Source organism: Nomascus leucogenys, chromosome 17 (assembly GCF_006542625.1).
Source record: "Nomascus leucogenys isolate Asia chromosome 17, Asia_NLE_v1, whole genome shotgun sequence".
Lineage (NCBI taxonomy): Eukaryota > Metazoa > Chordata > Mammalia > Primates > Hylobatidae > Nomascus > Nomascus leucogenys.
Genome location: NC_044397.1, coordinates 69,528,008 through 69,541,849, shown reverse-complemented (window position 1 = coordinate 69,541,849; position 13,842 = coordinate 69,528,008). Strand labels below are relative to the sequence as shown.

Sequence of the window (13,842 nt, the reverse complement as noted above, 5' to 3'; positions counted from 1 at the left end):
GCTTCTGTCTCTCTCCAAACTCCCCGATAGTATTCTTTCCTCCTTACTCACTAGCCAAACTGACATTCACTTAGATCCCAAGCTCCTTCTCAATTCAGATACCCCGCCTGCTGTATTCTCCCCCAGCTCTTGCATACCTGACTCTTAATCACCTTTTAGATTTTAGTTTTAAAATCATCCCCTCAGCGAGGTCTTCCTTGACTTACAAATCTACCGTATAGTATTCCCTCTCACACATCCTGTTTATATCCTTTGTAACACAAACCACAACCTGTAATTACGTCAACATGTGTTTTTTTCCCTTAAATAAAAGTGCCAAGAACAAAGGGTCCATAGCCATCTTGCTTGTCAGTGTGTTCCCATAACCCACTACTGTGCCTCACAGAGTATATGCTAAGTGTAGATTTGCTAAATGAGGTGTTACCTGTCCAAAACTGCTTACACAGACTTGGAGAAACCACCTAATTTGAAGTTTGTTAAATTATTTTACATGCAATCGTGAAAAACAGAAATGAAATATTCAGTCTATGAATCACAACACTAATTTAAAACACTTGCTGGTGCTAAATTCATCTGATTCACTTCTACAAATGATACTGATATTAGCAAATTATGATAAAGAAGCATCATATATTAGTATTTTAGTATTTTTTCTTTAAATTAGTAGTCAACTTTGAATAAATGGTTTTATCTTTCCACAGTAAGGTCACATCAATTTTCCGAAATGTAGAACATAAAAATGTAACAAAATTACATAGTACCCCCCAAAACACATAAAGCAAAAACAAGTACGGGCAAGGATGTAGAGAAACTAGACCCCTCCTACATTGCTGGTAGGAATGTAAAAGGGTGCAGCTGCTGTGGAAAAAAGTTTGGCAGTGTCTCAGAAAGTTAAACATACAGTTATGCTATGACACAATATATACCCAGTTCCATTGCTAGGTACATACCAAAAATGATGGAAAACATATGCGCACATAAAAACTTGTACAAGAATGTTCACAGCATCATTATTCATAATAGTCAAAATAGTAGAAACAACCCAAATGTCTATCAGCTGACAAATGGATAAACAAAATATGGTGTATATAAACATATGCACACACAGAATATTATTCAGCCACAAAAAGGAATGAAATACTGACACATGCTATAACATAGATGAGCCTTGTAAACATTATGCTAAGTTAATGATAGGAGGCACAAAAATCCATATGATTCTTTTTATATGAAATGTCTAGACTATGCAAATCCATAGAAACAGAAAGTAGAAAAAAAAAGAAACAGAAAGTACATTAGCAGACTGGAAGAAAAAAGAATGGGGAGTGACTGCCAATAGGTATGGAGTTTCTGGGGTGATGAAAATATTCTAGAATTAGGCAGGGATTATAACAGAACAACTTTGTGAAGTACTAAAAACCACTGGGTCATACTTTAAAAGGGCAAATTTTACAGTATGTGAATGATACCTGCATTAAGAAAAACTGTTACTTTCAATTGAATATCCAAAGGCCTTCGAATAATCTGAAGTTTTTGGTTTTTTGTCACCCAGGCTGGAGTACAGTGGCATGGTATCAGCTCACTGCAACCTCTGCCTGCTGAGGCTCAAGTGATCCTCCCACTCCAGCCTCCTGAATAGGTGGGACTACAGGCATGTGCTATCATGCCTGGCTAATTTTTGTGTGTGTATGTGTGCGTATATATATATAGATACGCTTTAATTGGCATACAAAGGACATACCTCAATATAATAAAAGCCATCCATGACAAACCCACGGCCAATATATTACTGAATGGGGAAAAGTTGAAAGCACTCCCTCTGAGAACTGGAACAAGACAAGGATGTCCACCCTCACCACTCCTTTTCAACATAGTACTCGAAATCCTAGCCAGACCAATCAGACAAGAGAAAGAAATAAAGGGCATCCAAATCAGTAAAGAGGAAGTCAAACTGTCGCTGTTTGACAATTATATGATCATTTACCTAGAAAATCCAAAGACTCCTCCAGAAAGAAAGTTCCTAGAACTAATAAAAGAATTCAGCAAAATTTCCGGATACAAAATTAATGTACACAAATCAGTAGCACTTTTATATACCAACAGCAACCAAGCGGAGAATCAAAACAAGAACTCAACCCCTTTTACAGTAGCTGCAAAAAAAAAAAAAAAAAAATACTTACGAATATACCTAACCAAGGAGGCAAAAGACCTCTACAAGAAAAACTACAGAACACTGCTGAAAGAAATCACAGACAACACAAACAAATAGAAACACATCCCATGCTCATGGATGAGTAGAATCAATATTGTAAAAATGACCCTACTGCCAAAAGCAATCTACAAATTCAACACAATTCCCATCAAAATACCACCATCATTCTTCACAGATTTAGGAAAAAAAATTCTAAAATTCATATGGAACCAAGTAAGAGCCCACATAGCCAAAGCAAGACTAAGCAAAAAGAACAAATCTGGAGGTATCACATTACCTGGTTTCAAACTATACTACAAGGCCATAGTCACCAAAACAGCACGGTACTGATACAAAAACAGGCACATAGACCAATGGAAGGAATAGAGAACCCAAAAATAAACCCAAATACTTACAGCCAACTGATCTTTGACAAAGCAAACAAAAACAAGAATTGGGGAAAGGACACCCTTTTCCACAAATGGTGCTGGGATAATTGGCTAGTCACATGCAGAAGAATGAAACTGGATCCTCATCTTTCACCTTATACAAAAATCAACTCAAGATGGATTAAGGACTTAAATCTAAGACCCGAAGCTATAAAAATTATAGATGATAATATTGGAAAAACCCTTCTAGACACTGCCTTAGGCAAGGATTTCACGACCAAGAACCCAAAAGGAAATGCAATAAAAGCAAAGACAAATTTCTGGGACTTAATTAAACTAAAGAACTTCTGCACGGCAAAAGGAACAGTCAGCAGGGTAAACAGAAAACCCACAGAGTGGGAAAAAATCTTCATAATCTAATCATCTAAAAAAGGACTAATATCCAGTATCTACAATGAACTCAAACAAATCAACAAGAAAAAAAAAAACAAGAAATCCCATCAAAAAGTGGGCTAAGGACATGACAGTTCTCAAAAGAAGATATACAAATGGCCAACAAACACGAAAAGATGCTCAACATTACTAATGATCAGGGAAACGCAAACCAAAACTGCAATGCAATACCACCTTACTCCTGCAGGAATGGCCATAATCAAAAAAATCAAAAAATAATAGATGTTGGCATGGCTGCGGTGAACAGGGAACACTTGTACACTGCTGGTGGGAATATAAACTAGTACAACCATTATGGAAAATAGTGTGGAGATTGCTTAAAGAACTAAAAGTAGAGCTACCATTTGATCCAGCAATCCCATTATTGGGTATCCCAGAGGAAAAGAAGTCATTATACAAAAATGGTACTTGAGACCAGATGCAGTGGCACATGCCTGTAATCCCAGGACTTTGGGAAGCTGAGGAGGGTGGATCATGAAGTCAGGAGATCAAGACCACCCTGGCTAACACAGTGAAACCCCGTCTCTACTAAAAATACAAAAACAAAATTAGACAGGCGTGGTGGCGGGCACCTGTAGTCCGAGCTACTCGGGAGGCTGAGGTGGGAGAATGGCGTGAACCCAGGAGGTGGAGCTGGCAGTGGGCCAAGATCGCACCACTGCACTCCAGCCTGGGTGACAGAGCGCGACTCCATCTCAAAAAAGAAAAAAAAAAAAGATACTTGCACAAACGTTTATAGCAGCACAATTTGCAACTGCAAAAACGTGGAACCAACCCAAATGCCCATCAATCAACAAATGCATAAAGAAACTGTGAGAGAGAGATATGTATACGATGGAATACTACTCAGCCATAAAAAAGAATGAATTAATGGCATTTGCAGCAACCTGGATGAGACTGGAGACTATTATTCTAAGTGAAGTACTCAGAAATGGAAAACCAAACATTGTATGTTCTCACTCATAAGTGGGAGCTAAAGCTATGAGGATACAAAGGCATAAGAATGACACGATGGACTTTGGGGCTCAGGGGGAAAGGGTGAGAAGAGGGTGAGGGATAAAAGACTACAAACAGGGTGCAGTGTATACTGCCCGGGTGATGGGTGCACCAAAATCTCACAAATCACCACTAAAGAACTTACTCATGTAACCAAACACCACCTGTTACCCAATAACCTATGCAAATAAAAAATAAAATAAAATAAAATAAAAGGAAAGGTATTCTTTACTTTTACGATAATTGAAAACAGAAAAACTGGCCAGGCATGGTTTCTCACACCTGTAATCCCAGCACTTTGGGAGGCCAAGGCAGATGAATCGCTAGAGCCCAGGAGTTCAAGATCGGCCTGGGCAACATAGTGAGACCCTGTCTCTACAAAATATACTAAAGTTAGCTGGGCATGGTGGTGTATGCCTGTAGTCCTAGCTACTTAGTAGGCTGGGGTAGGAGGATCACTTTAGCCCAAGAGGCAGAGAGGTGAGCCAAGGTCATGCTACTGTCCTCCAACCTGGCAACAGAGAGAGAGACTGTCTCAAAAAAAAAAAAAAAAAAAAACAGAAAACAGAAACATTAACTTATTAATTTTTTCATGTGCCTAAACTAGATAAAAAGTAACACTTGGAATTTTTTTTTTTTTTTTGGAGATAAAGTCTTGCTCTGTCACCCAGGCTGGAGTACAGTGGCATGATCTCGGCTCACAGCAACCTCTGCCTCCCAGGCTTCAGCAATTCTTGTGCCTCAGCCTCCCGAGTAGCTGGGATTACAGGCGCGTCACTATGCCCAGCTAATTTTTTTGTATTTTTAGTAGAGACAGGGTTTCGCCATGTTGACCAGGCTGGTCTCAAACTCTGACCTCAGGTGATCTGTCCGCCTCAGCCTCCCAAAGTGCTGAGATTACAGGCATGAGCCACTGTGCCTGGCCGGAAATTTTTTATGCTATTAAAAAAACTGCCTCTTCAGTTTAAATATCAATGAATTTAATTTAAATATCAGGGCTGGGTGCAGTGGTTCACGCCTGTAATCCCAGCACTTTGGGAGGCCCAGGTGGGCAGATCACTTGAGATCAGGAGTTTGAGACCAGTCTGGCCAACATCATGGAAACCTTATCTCTACTAAAAGTATGTGGCAGCAACAGGTGTGGTGGCAGGTGTGGAAGGCTAAGGCTGGAGAATCACTTGAACCTGGGAGGCGGAGGTCACAGTGAGCCAGGATTGTGCCACCGCACTCCAGCCTGGACAACAGAGCGAGACTGTCTCAAAATAAATACATAAATAAATAAATAATTTAAATATCAGGAAAATCATGTGTTAGACCTAATAACAAATGACAATAATCAACTGAATTTTCAGCTAGTTATTTTGGTATTGTAAGCTACGGCATTAGGAAAAGCACAGATTTTGAGATCTCAATTCGACTTGTAAAAAGTAATATAATGTTATTTATACAGCCCTGCTAATAACATAATCTTTTTTTTTTTTTTTTGAGACAGTCTCGCTCTGTCGCCCAGGCTGGAGTGCAGTGGCGCGATCTCGGCTCACTACAAGCGCTGCCTCCCAGATTCACGCCATTCTCCTGCCTCGGCCTCCCAAGTAGCTGGGACTCCAGGAGCCTGCCACCATGCCCGGCTAATTTTTTATATTTTTAGTAGAGACGGGGTTTCACTGTGTTAGCCAGGATGGTCTCGATCTCCTGATCTCACGATCTGCCCACCTCAGCCTCCCAAGTTGCTGGGATTACAGGCGTGAGCCACCACGCCTGGCCTAACATTATCTTTTAGCTTGATTAAAAACCCATTTCCGGGCCAGGGCAGTGTTTCACACCTGTAATTCCAGCACTTTGAGAGGCCGGGTGGGGGGGGCGAGTCACGAGGTCAGGAGTTCGAGACCAGCCTGGCTAACACGGTGAAACCCCGTCTCAACTGAAAATACAAAAAAATTAAGTGGGCAGGCGCCTGTAATCCCAGCTACTCAGGAGGCTGAGGCAGGCCAATCACTTGAACCCACCAGGCAGAGGTTGCAGTGAGCTGAGATCACGCCACTGCACTCCAGCCCAGACGACAGTGCAAGACTCTGTCTCAAAAAAACAAACCAAAACAAACCCATTTCTACATGAGTTAGGGTAATGACAGTTGCTATAACAAATCCCAAGATCTCAGTAGCTTAACACAATAAAAGTTCATTCGTTTCTCAACTTAAAAAACATTGCATGGTACCCTTCTAATATAAGAATTCAGAAGGCTCAGGGTTGACAAATCTAAAAGTACTAGTTAAATTGTCAATTTAAAGATTCTACTGATAAGATACTGGCTCCACAGAGTAACATATAAATATAATTGGCCTCTCTACTAACACCACCACTATTCTTCCTGGTACTCACCCCTACATCCAATAGTCAGCAAATTCTATCAGGTTCACTACTTTCACCACCAATATTTCATCCTAGATGAAGCCTGGTCACATATAGCAGTGCAGAATCAGCCAAATAATAAGACAAAGAACAAGCTGGAAACATCCTGATGTACTCTGAGTGGGCCAGAAACAGAAATATCCCACTCCAAATAAACAACTGCTTAACTAGCTGTCCGAAAAAACCTCTGCTACCCACTTAACAGACATTGCTAAAAACCAAGGTGAGGAAAGCTCACTTGCTGGTGTAACAGGTGAAAATAAGTCCTAACCTGGACTTTTTTGTTGTTTCTAAAAGGTTTATGTATATGCCATTATCGAAAGTGTCTGACCCTTTAATGTTTAACCAAATATCAGAAACAGATCAAATATCACACATCCCTAACACATTTAAAATATCTCCTGGAGTCTGATAAATGAGTTTAAAGCCAACAATACTTTTATATTTCAAGAAAGTCACCTAGTTAGTATCAAATGATTAAATTTTTTATGTCAAGGATTAAATGGGTCTTTCAATTACGTATGGCTTAAAAATCATGTTCCTACTATATCCAACTTCAGCATAATCAAATTTCATATGCTAATTTAAAAATATTAATTAAAAAATTTTTAAATATCTATAATCTTAATAGTTCAGTAAAAGCAATCTTCAACTTACAGGTTAGTTCAATGAACTATAATCTAGTCCTTTAAAAGTAGTAACTATTAAGTACTTACATATAGTTCAGTCACAAATATCAAATAACTTTAAAGAGCTGGGTCCCAGGAAGTGCATAAAATATCATTTCTGTGGGAAATGAATTCTGTAAATTTGTACTAGAACATATCTCTTTCCCATTTCCCACTAAAAGCATCCAACCTAAAACCCCTGAAAATTCAGAAACACTATAAATAGAGGCACAGTCACCCAAACTGCCTCTACCCCTTATCTCCTTGCAGTAACAGTAAGCAAAACTGTACATACAGAATATTACAGAGTAATGTTCTCTGGAACTCCAAAGAGACATTCCCAGCTTAACTGCTTCCACTCATGGGTGGAGATATATGATATTCACACAGCAAGTGATGTATACCTCTGATGTACAATAGAGCATGTAAAAGTATATGACTATGGTTCACACGAACTGGTAGATGGTGAAGATAGGACAAAGATATGTGCACTGCAGTCTTAAGATATTATGCATCCAATCTTTCCTATAATTTATCAGAATAAAGAGAAATAACCACACATTAAGCTAAGTGTTAGCACCATAGTAAGGCTGTTATCTATTTATCTGCAGCCTTTAGACAACAAACCAGCCAAACATATACATCTCTTTTTATAGCTCAACTGGTTCTTTTTAGTTTACAAGTATATAACTGAGATGGCCGAGTCCCTAATGTCTTTCTTCATCTTATTATATATAACCATCATATATGATGTGTATAGTAAGTCCAACCTGGGTTCAAATTCTAATTCTACTCCTTAGAGTCTGACCTAAGCAAAAAAAAATCACCAAGCCTCAGTTTCTTCATCTATAAAGTAGAGCTAATTATAAACCTTACATCATAAGAAGTCTAGAAGGAATATATGTGATAAAGCATATCAAATGCTTATTATAATGCCTGGTACACATGGCAAATACATAGTAAATGATAAAGTCAGCGCAGTTAAATAAAAGCACTCTAGACAATCAAAGCAGAATTTATTATGTTTAAAAAAAGAAACTTAAGCTAAAAGTTCTACAAAAATCCTATCTGGAAAGTATTGATAAATGATTAAACATTGCCTTCATGGTAATGTTATTATATTTTCCAAAAAGACATAAGGCTACAAATAACATTAAGCAATAAAATTTTAGTGAGCAGTCATTCAAAACTTTTACTCTGTTTTTCATCAACTTTCACATTCAATTTGATAGTACCCTTTGTTCAAAAGAGGTTTTAAAATCTTGAACTATATTCCCAGGCGACATGAAACCCTCTTAAATGTATTAAAATCTTATAATAGTTTTATAAAACAAAAATTATCTTGTTTATGGATTATATCTCCTTTAAATCAACAATTCCAAAGTGGTTAAACAAGTAGACTTTTTAAAATGACCTAATTCAGGTAATAGGAAATTACAAAACTAAGAGAGATAAACTTTCAAATGATATAAGCTATTTCTACCTATAATGAAAGTAAGACTTCTGATTGCAGGCAATTTGGTTATGGAGTGTTATAATCTCACAATATAACCTATATATACGATTGGTTCTATTCTTGCTTGTTTAATTCTAATAGAATCTGAGAGTAAAGGAACAGTTTGAAAAAAACAGCACAAACCTGCCTAGCTGATCAGGAGAGGTAGATAAGAAAATGACTGCTTTAGTTTAACAGTATGAACAGCAAAGACAGAGGAAACCTACCCAGAACTGAGGGACACAATCAGAGGTATTTTGACCCCAAGACTGAAAAATGGAGAGCCAAGCCATGCAAGCCCCAAAAAGGCTTGCCTTCAAAACTGAATTCAGAGTGAGTCAGGTCCATCTTAGTGACTGCTTGTTCACGAGAACAGATACAGTAAGAGAATGAGAAAGGTACCTAAGTGGACTTAGAGATTCATATTTTTAAAATTTTTCTCCAGGATGATCCTTCTATTACCAACCATTTTGATATTTACATCTCTAATAACTAAGTCTAAACTCAGATTAAAGTCTGAAACTCAAGTAAAAGTGGTTTTCTTGCCAAGTATCTTTACCACCAAACAGCAATTACCTAAATTTTAGAATTATTTCACAGTGCAGGCCAATTTCAGGATCTGAAAAACTAGTCATGAAGTGATGTCAAATGTCATATTACAACTCACAATTATCTATATATTCTATAATATAAACTAGTGCACTTCCCATTTCCTAAAGCAAGTTCTACACCAATTATCAATATCATTCAAAGTTAACTCCAAAACAGCTCAACTCCACATCCGAGGTTTTTAATTATGACTTTGTGAACATTTTCACAAACATGGCAACTGCCTAAATTCCTAACTAGAAAACACCTTTCCCTTCATAGATCATTAAGGATCCATAATCTTTTTACCTAATACTGCATTACTAAGTAATATACCAATATAAAACAAAGTCATCAGTGCAAACATTAACTCCAAAAGAATAGTTAGGGCCGGGAGTGGTGGCTCATGCCTGTAATCCCAACACTTTGGGAGGCCGAGGTGGGTGGATCACCTGAGGTCAGGAGTTTGATACCAGCCTGACCAACATGGTGAAACTCCATCTCTACTAAAAATACAAAATTAGCCGGACGTGGTGTCACATGCCTGTAATCCCAGCGACTTGGGAGGCTGAGGCAGGAGGACTGCTTGAACGCAGAGGGCAGAGGTTGCAGTGAGCTGAGATAGCGCCATTGCACTCCAGCTTGGGAAACAAAAGTGAAACTCCATCTCAAAAAAAAAAAAAGAATAGTTTAAAAAAGGAAGCTATCAGAGTCTGATTCTTGTCTGCTTAAAACTGTAATCAACTCTTTAATAAAACTTAAATGTCCCCGTGAATCTTTTCTTGAAACAGCTACACATTCCCCTAACCTCTACTCCAGAGATGACCATTCCCTTCCTGTGCTCCTGTGCAGCACACAGAACATCCCTCCTGTATAACACTAGTCACATACTGTTATGGTTATTTACTTACACGTCACTGGATCTGAGCTTCATAAAAGCAAAGGACTCTTACCATCATCTTCACACTCAGCATAAATATTCAAATGCTAGGCCAATAAAATCCTAGTTAAATAAATAAATGAAGACCCAAAAAATGTGCTTTGAGGGGGAGGGGTACATTTGTTCTAAGTTTGCTAGGGGAGGGAGAAGTGAATTTAACATACCCATATGGAGACTGTGATTAGTCAAATCAATATCTGACCATGAAGCTAGGATCCTAAGATTTTACAACTTCACAGAGTTCAGCCAGAATTCCATTAACAGCATACAGACATATGACCTATCCTTGTAGGATCCTAAAAGGACAATCTCAAATTTCCATTCTTTCCCCTCTAGCAGCACCAATTTATTTTCCTAGAAGCCACCGGCCACAGGGACAAAGGCCCTCCACCTACCCCTGACCCATCAGATCCAATTAGAGCAATGTTGATAAAAGCCATCAACTTTTTACTTACTAGGGTACTCCTGTTCCTACAAAGCACTGGAGCCCTACTCTGCTAAGCCCACACACTGATAATGAAAGTAGGCCTATGTGCAAGGAAGATGCACAAGAAATTATCTCTTTTAAACATAACAGCACTTGAAAACTAAAACACACAATCAATGTTTAGTCATTGCAGGCGGTCAGAAAAACCTAAACTTCCTTTATAATATTACTTAATAGCAAACTGTGCTGAATTCTAAATAATGACCTTACAAAGTAAACTTTAGGACTCCAACTCCTACATTGAGGACTACCTATGGCTTTGCGATACCATTAAACTGCTTCTCAACAACTGTGATGCTTCAAATCAATTCTCATGTGATAAGAATGTAAACTTACTAAATCTAGCAACTATACAAAGTTTTCAGTGAAATTCTATGACGATAAACACATATACCCCGCTGCTCCAGAGCTCCACCCACTCTCAACCTAGAAATGAAAGTTAGACATTACAATTCACTTAGAGAAAACTTGTCAAAGGAGAAAAAAAAAAGATTTGCATGTTAATCATTAATAGGCTGCATAGTATTTGGTTTAGCATCCAAAAGTGTCTCCAGTGTGGCTACAAGAGGCAGGCAGTTTGGGAAGGAGAAGAGAAGTTCTGTAACAGATCTCATCTTCAGACAGCTAACTAACGCACAGCGGCACTGACATCCTCCACTAGTGATCAGTGCTGCACAGGCAGACCTCCTGCCAAAAGCAGGCCTCTTCATGGATAGATAAGGCAGACAGGCTTCCCACTCCTGTCTCAGGTACTTTTTTAAAAAAACAAAGCTTTAGAAAAGTGACAAATTGGTCTACAAACTGCAGACTAAGTCCCTTTCGGTTTAATAGTACAATGTAAAGATCTCGCCTAAGTACATACCAGAGCATATATTTGTTATGAACAGTATTATGGAAGTCTATGACTTTCAATTGACTATCCTAAAAACCTATTTTCACTGCAAAAATGTGTAAAACTAATCATATGCAACAGGAAATCTTTTGTAATCAAGGTATTTTCAAACAAATTGTTACTCCCTGTGTAAATCTTAACTTTCAAACAAAAGATGTGAATAAACAGCGGCTCTAACTAGTTTGTTTCAAGTACTTAAATTCCTCAGGGTTTTTTTTCCCTCCTACTAAAAATATTAGTATCACAAAGTATTCATAAACACAGCTAATGCCGACTAAGAGTTGTTTTTCTAAAACCTCCTGTTTTTGCAATAACCGCCCTATTTCTGTGGTTCTTCTGCAAGTCTAAAAGCCTAACTAAACTTAATACTACAACACTGAAACGGTCATAATTCATTAATATCGTAATATAGATCAAGTGTCTTCCTTAACTCAGGTGCATAAAACAAGTGTTAAGCGTAAAAAGCATAGTTGCCGTCCAACGGATCCATGCTTAAATGTGCCTGATGCCAAAAGTTATTTCCCACCCTAAAATCCAATCCTCTTCATTAAACAAAAGTTTTAGTAATTAAACACTACTTATTCAAGAATAAAAAATGTATACAATGGAGAATGTGAAAGCCTCACTTTCATATACAGTACTCTACATGACAGTACACTTCTTAACTATTCCAAGACTCCTTGATTACCAACTACGTCCTTTCAAATCTGACTTTGGGGACAGATGGAGCTGTACTGTCTATATTTTATTTATTATCTCTGCAATATCCAGATATGATTCACAATGGAACACAGAATGGAAAAGCCATATGAGAAGGATGCACCAAATGGTGGCGGGGTGGAGGGCAGTTCTCTTTTAAATTAATGCCCATGTATCCTCCACAGGAGAAAAATGTTCAAAGGGGTGGTGGTGAAAATGAATCTACAACTTATAATTCTTTGATCCTTGAAACATATATAGTAATCTTGAAAGTATAATTTTTACAGGGGCCACATACTTATTTCTAAGAAAAAAAATCTTCAATTTCTGTTTAAATTTCTGGGCCAAGTGTTGAAAGTAAAATGGAATTTTAGTCTAATAAGCAATAAAAGCTCTGATACGGGTTGTAGTGCTTTATCTTTTTTTTTTTTAAGAGAGGATATATCTCTCACTCGCATATTAGGTTGATGACTTTAAGTCAAAAGAAAGTGGTCCCTGTTCCGTGCCTGCCAATTCTTTTTTTTTTTTTTTTTTTTTTTTGAGACAGAGTCTCACTGTGTCACTCACGATGGAGTGCAGTGGCACGATCTCGGCTCACTGCAACCTCCACCTCCCGGGTTCAAGCGATTCTCCTGCCTCAGCCTCCTGAGTAGCTGGGATTACAGGCGTGTGCCACCACGCCCAGCTAATTTTTATATTTTTAGTAGAGAGAGGGTTTCACCATGTTAGTAAGGCTGGTCTCGAATTCCTGACCTCGTGATCCGCCCGCCTCGGCCTCCCAAAGTGCTGGGATTACAGGCGTGAGCCACCGCGCCCCGTCTTGCCTGCCAATTCTTAAGTCCCCTGATATTTCTGCTTCCTCTTACTAATTAACTGAACCTCATCAGGAAAATATTAATGATGGTTCGAACGCTCAGGAGACACAACCTCAGAACTCAAAATACCTCGCGGTCTACCAAAAGAGACCTATTTGATTCAAGACTGGAGGGGAGGAGCAGGAAAAAGGAGGGTACACGGCAGGAAAAGCTGCTGGTCAGAGCAGCTGCCCCCAGCTTTTACACACTTACTGGTTTGCTAGGGTAAACGTTAGATAGATGCGTTTTTAGTTTCCCCACGGTCCAGTTCAAGAAGCAGCTAATTGTCTGGTCACTGTATTTCTGATTCGGTGCTTTAATGATGAGGGTCACAGGAATCTCCATCCCACTTTGGTCCATGGTGCCCCCAAAGTCAGAGTCAAGAGGAGCAGCAGTTAAGCCCAAAAGAGCCGAGGTGGTCACCGCCGGCGCGACTGGGATGCGGACAGAAGTGAGTTCTTAGTATTCCATGTCCAAGTCAGTTACAATTGCACTGGGCGATACGAAGGCCATTGCCGGTACCAAGGAGGGACTGAGGTGGTGGCAACGGCGACGGTGGGGTCTGGGTGCCAGGCCGTGGAGGCAGCTCTCCCCGCCAGGTCCGGGCTTCGGACTGTGGAGGCAGTAGCGAGGAGAGAGGAAGCTATAAGAAGGAAGGGTGGGAGGGATGAGGGCACAACGGCCGGCCCGGGGTCACTGCCCCGCCCCACCGCGACCCCCAAGCTGAAACGCAACAAGGCCCCTACGCCACGGCACCGCGCCGAGGAAGCGGCTGGGCCGC

General features: G+C 39.3%; 1 protein-coding gene across 4 annotated transcripts in view; it reads right to left on the bottom strand.

Annotated features, from left to right (window-relative positions):
* The window catches only part of HERPUD2 (HERPUD family member 2), a 170,846-nt gene that overhangs the window by 49,210 nt on the left and 107,794 nt on the right, over positions 1 to 13,842 (bottom strand). For 2 of the 4 annotated variants that reach the window (XM_003268819.4, XM_030797470.1), the window contains exon 2: positions 13,275 to 13,704. The exons of the other annotated variants lie outside the window; for them this stretch is intronic. In XM_003268819.4, coding sequence (XP_003268867.2) covers positions 13,275 to 13,421 — 147 coding nt within the window. In that variant the 5' untranslated portion in view covers positions 13,422 to 13,704. The remainder of the gene's footprint in view (positions 1 to 13,274; positions 13,705 to 13,842) is intronic. 4 annotated transcript variants of the gene reach the window in all.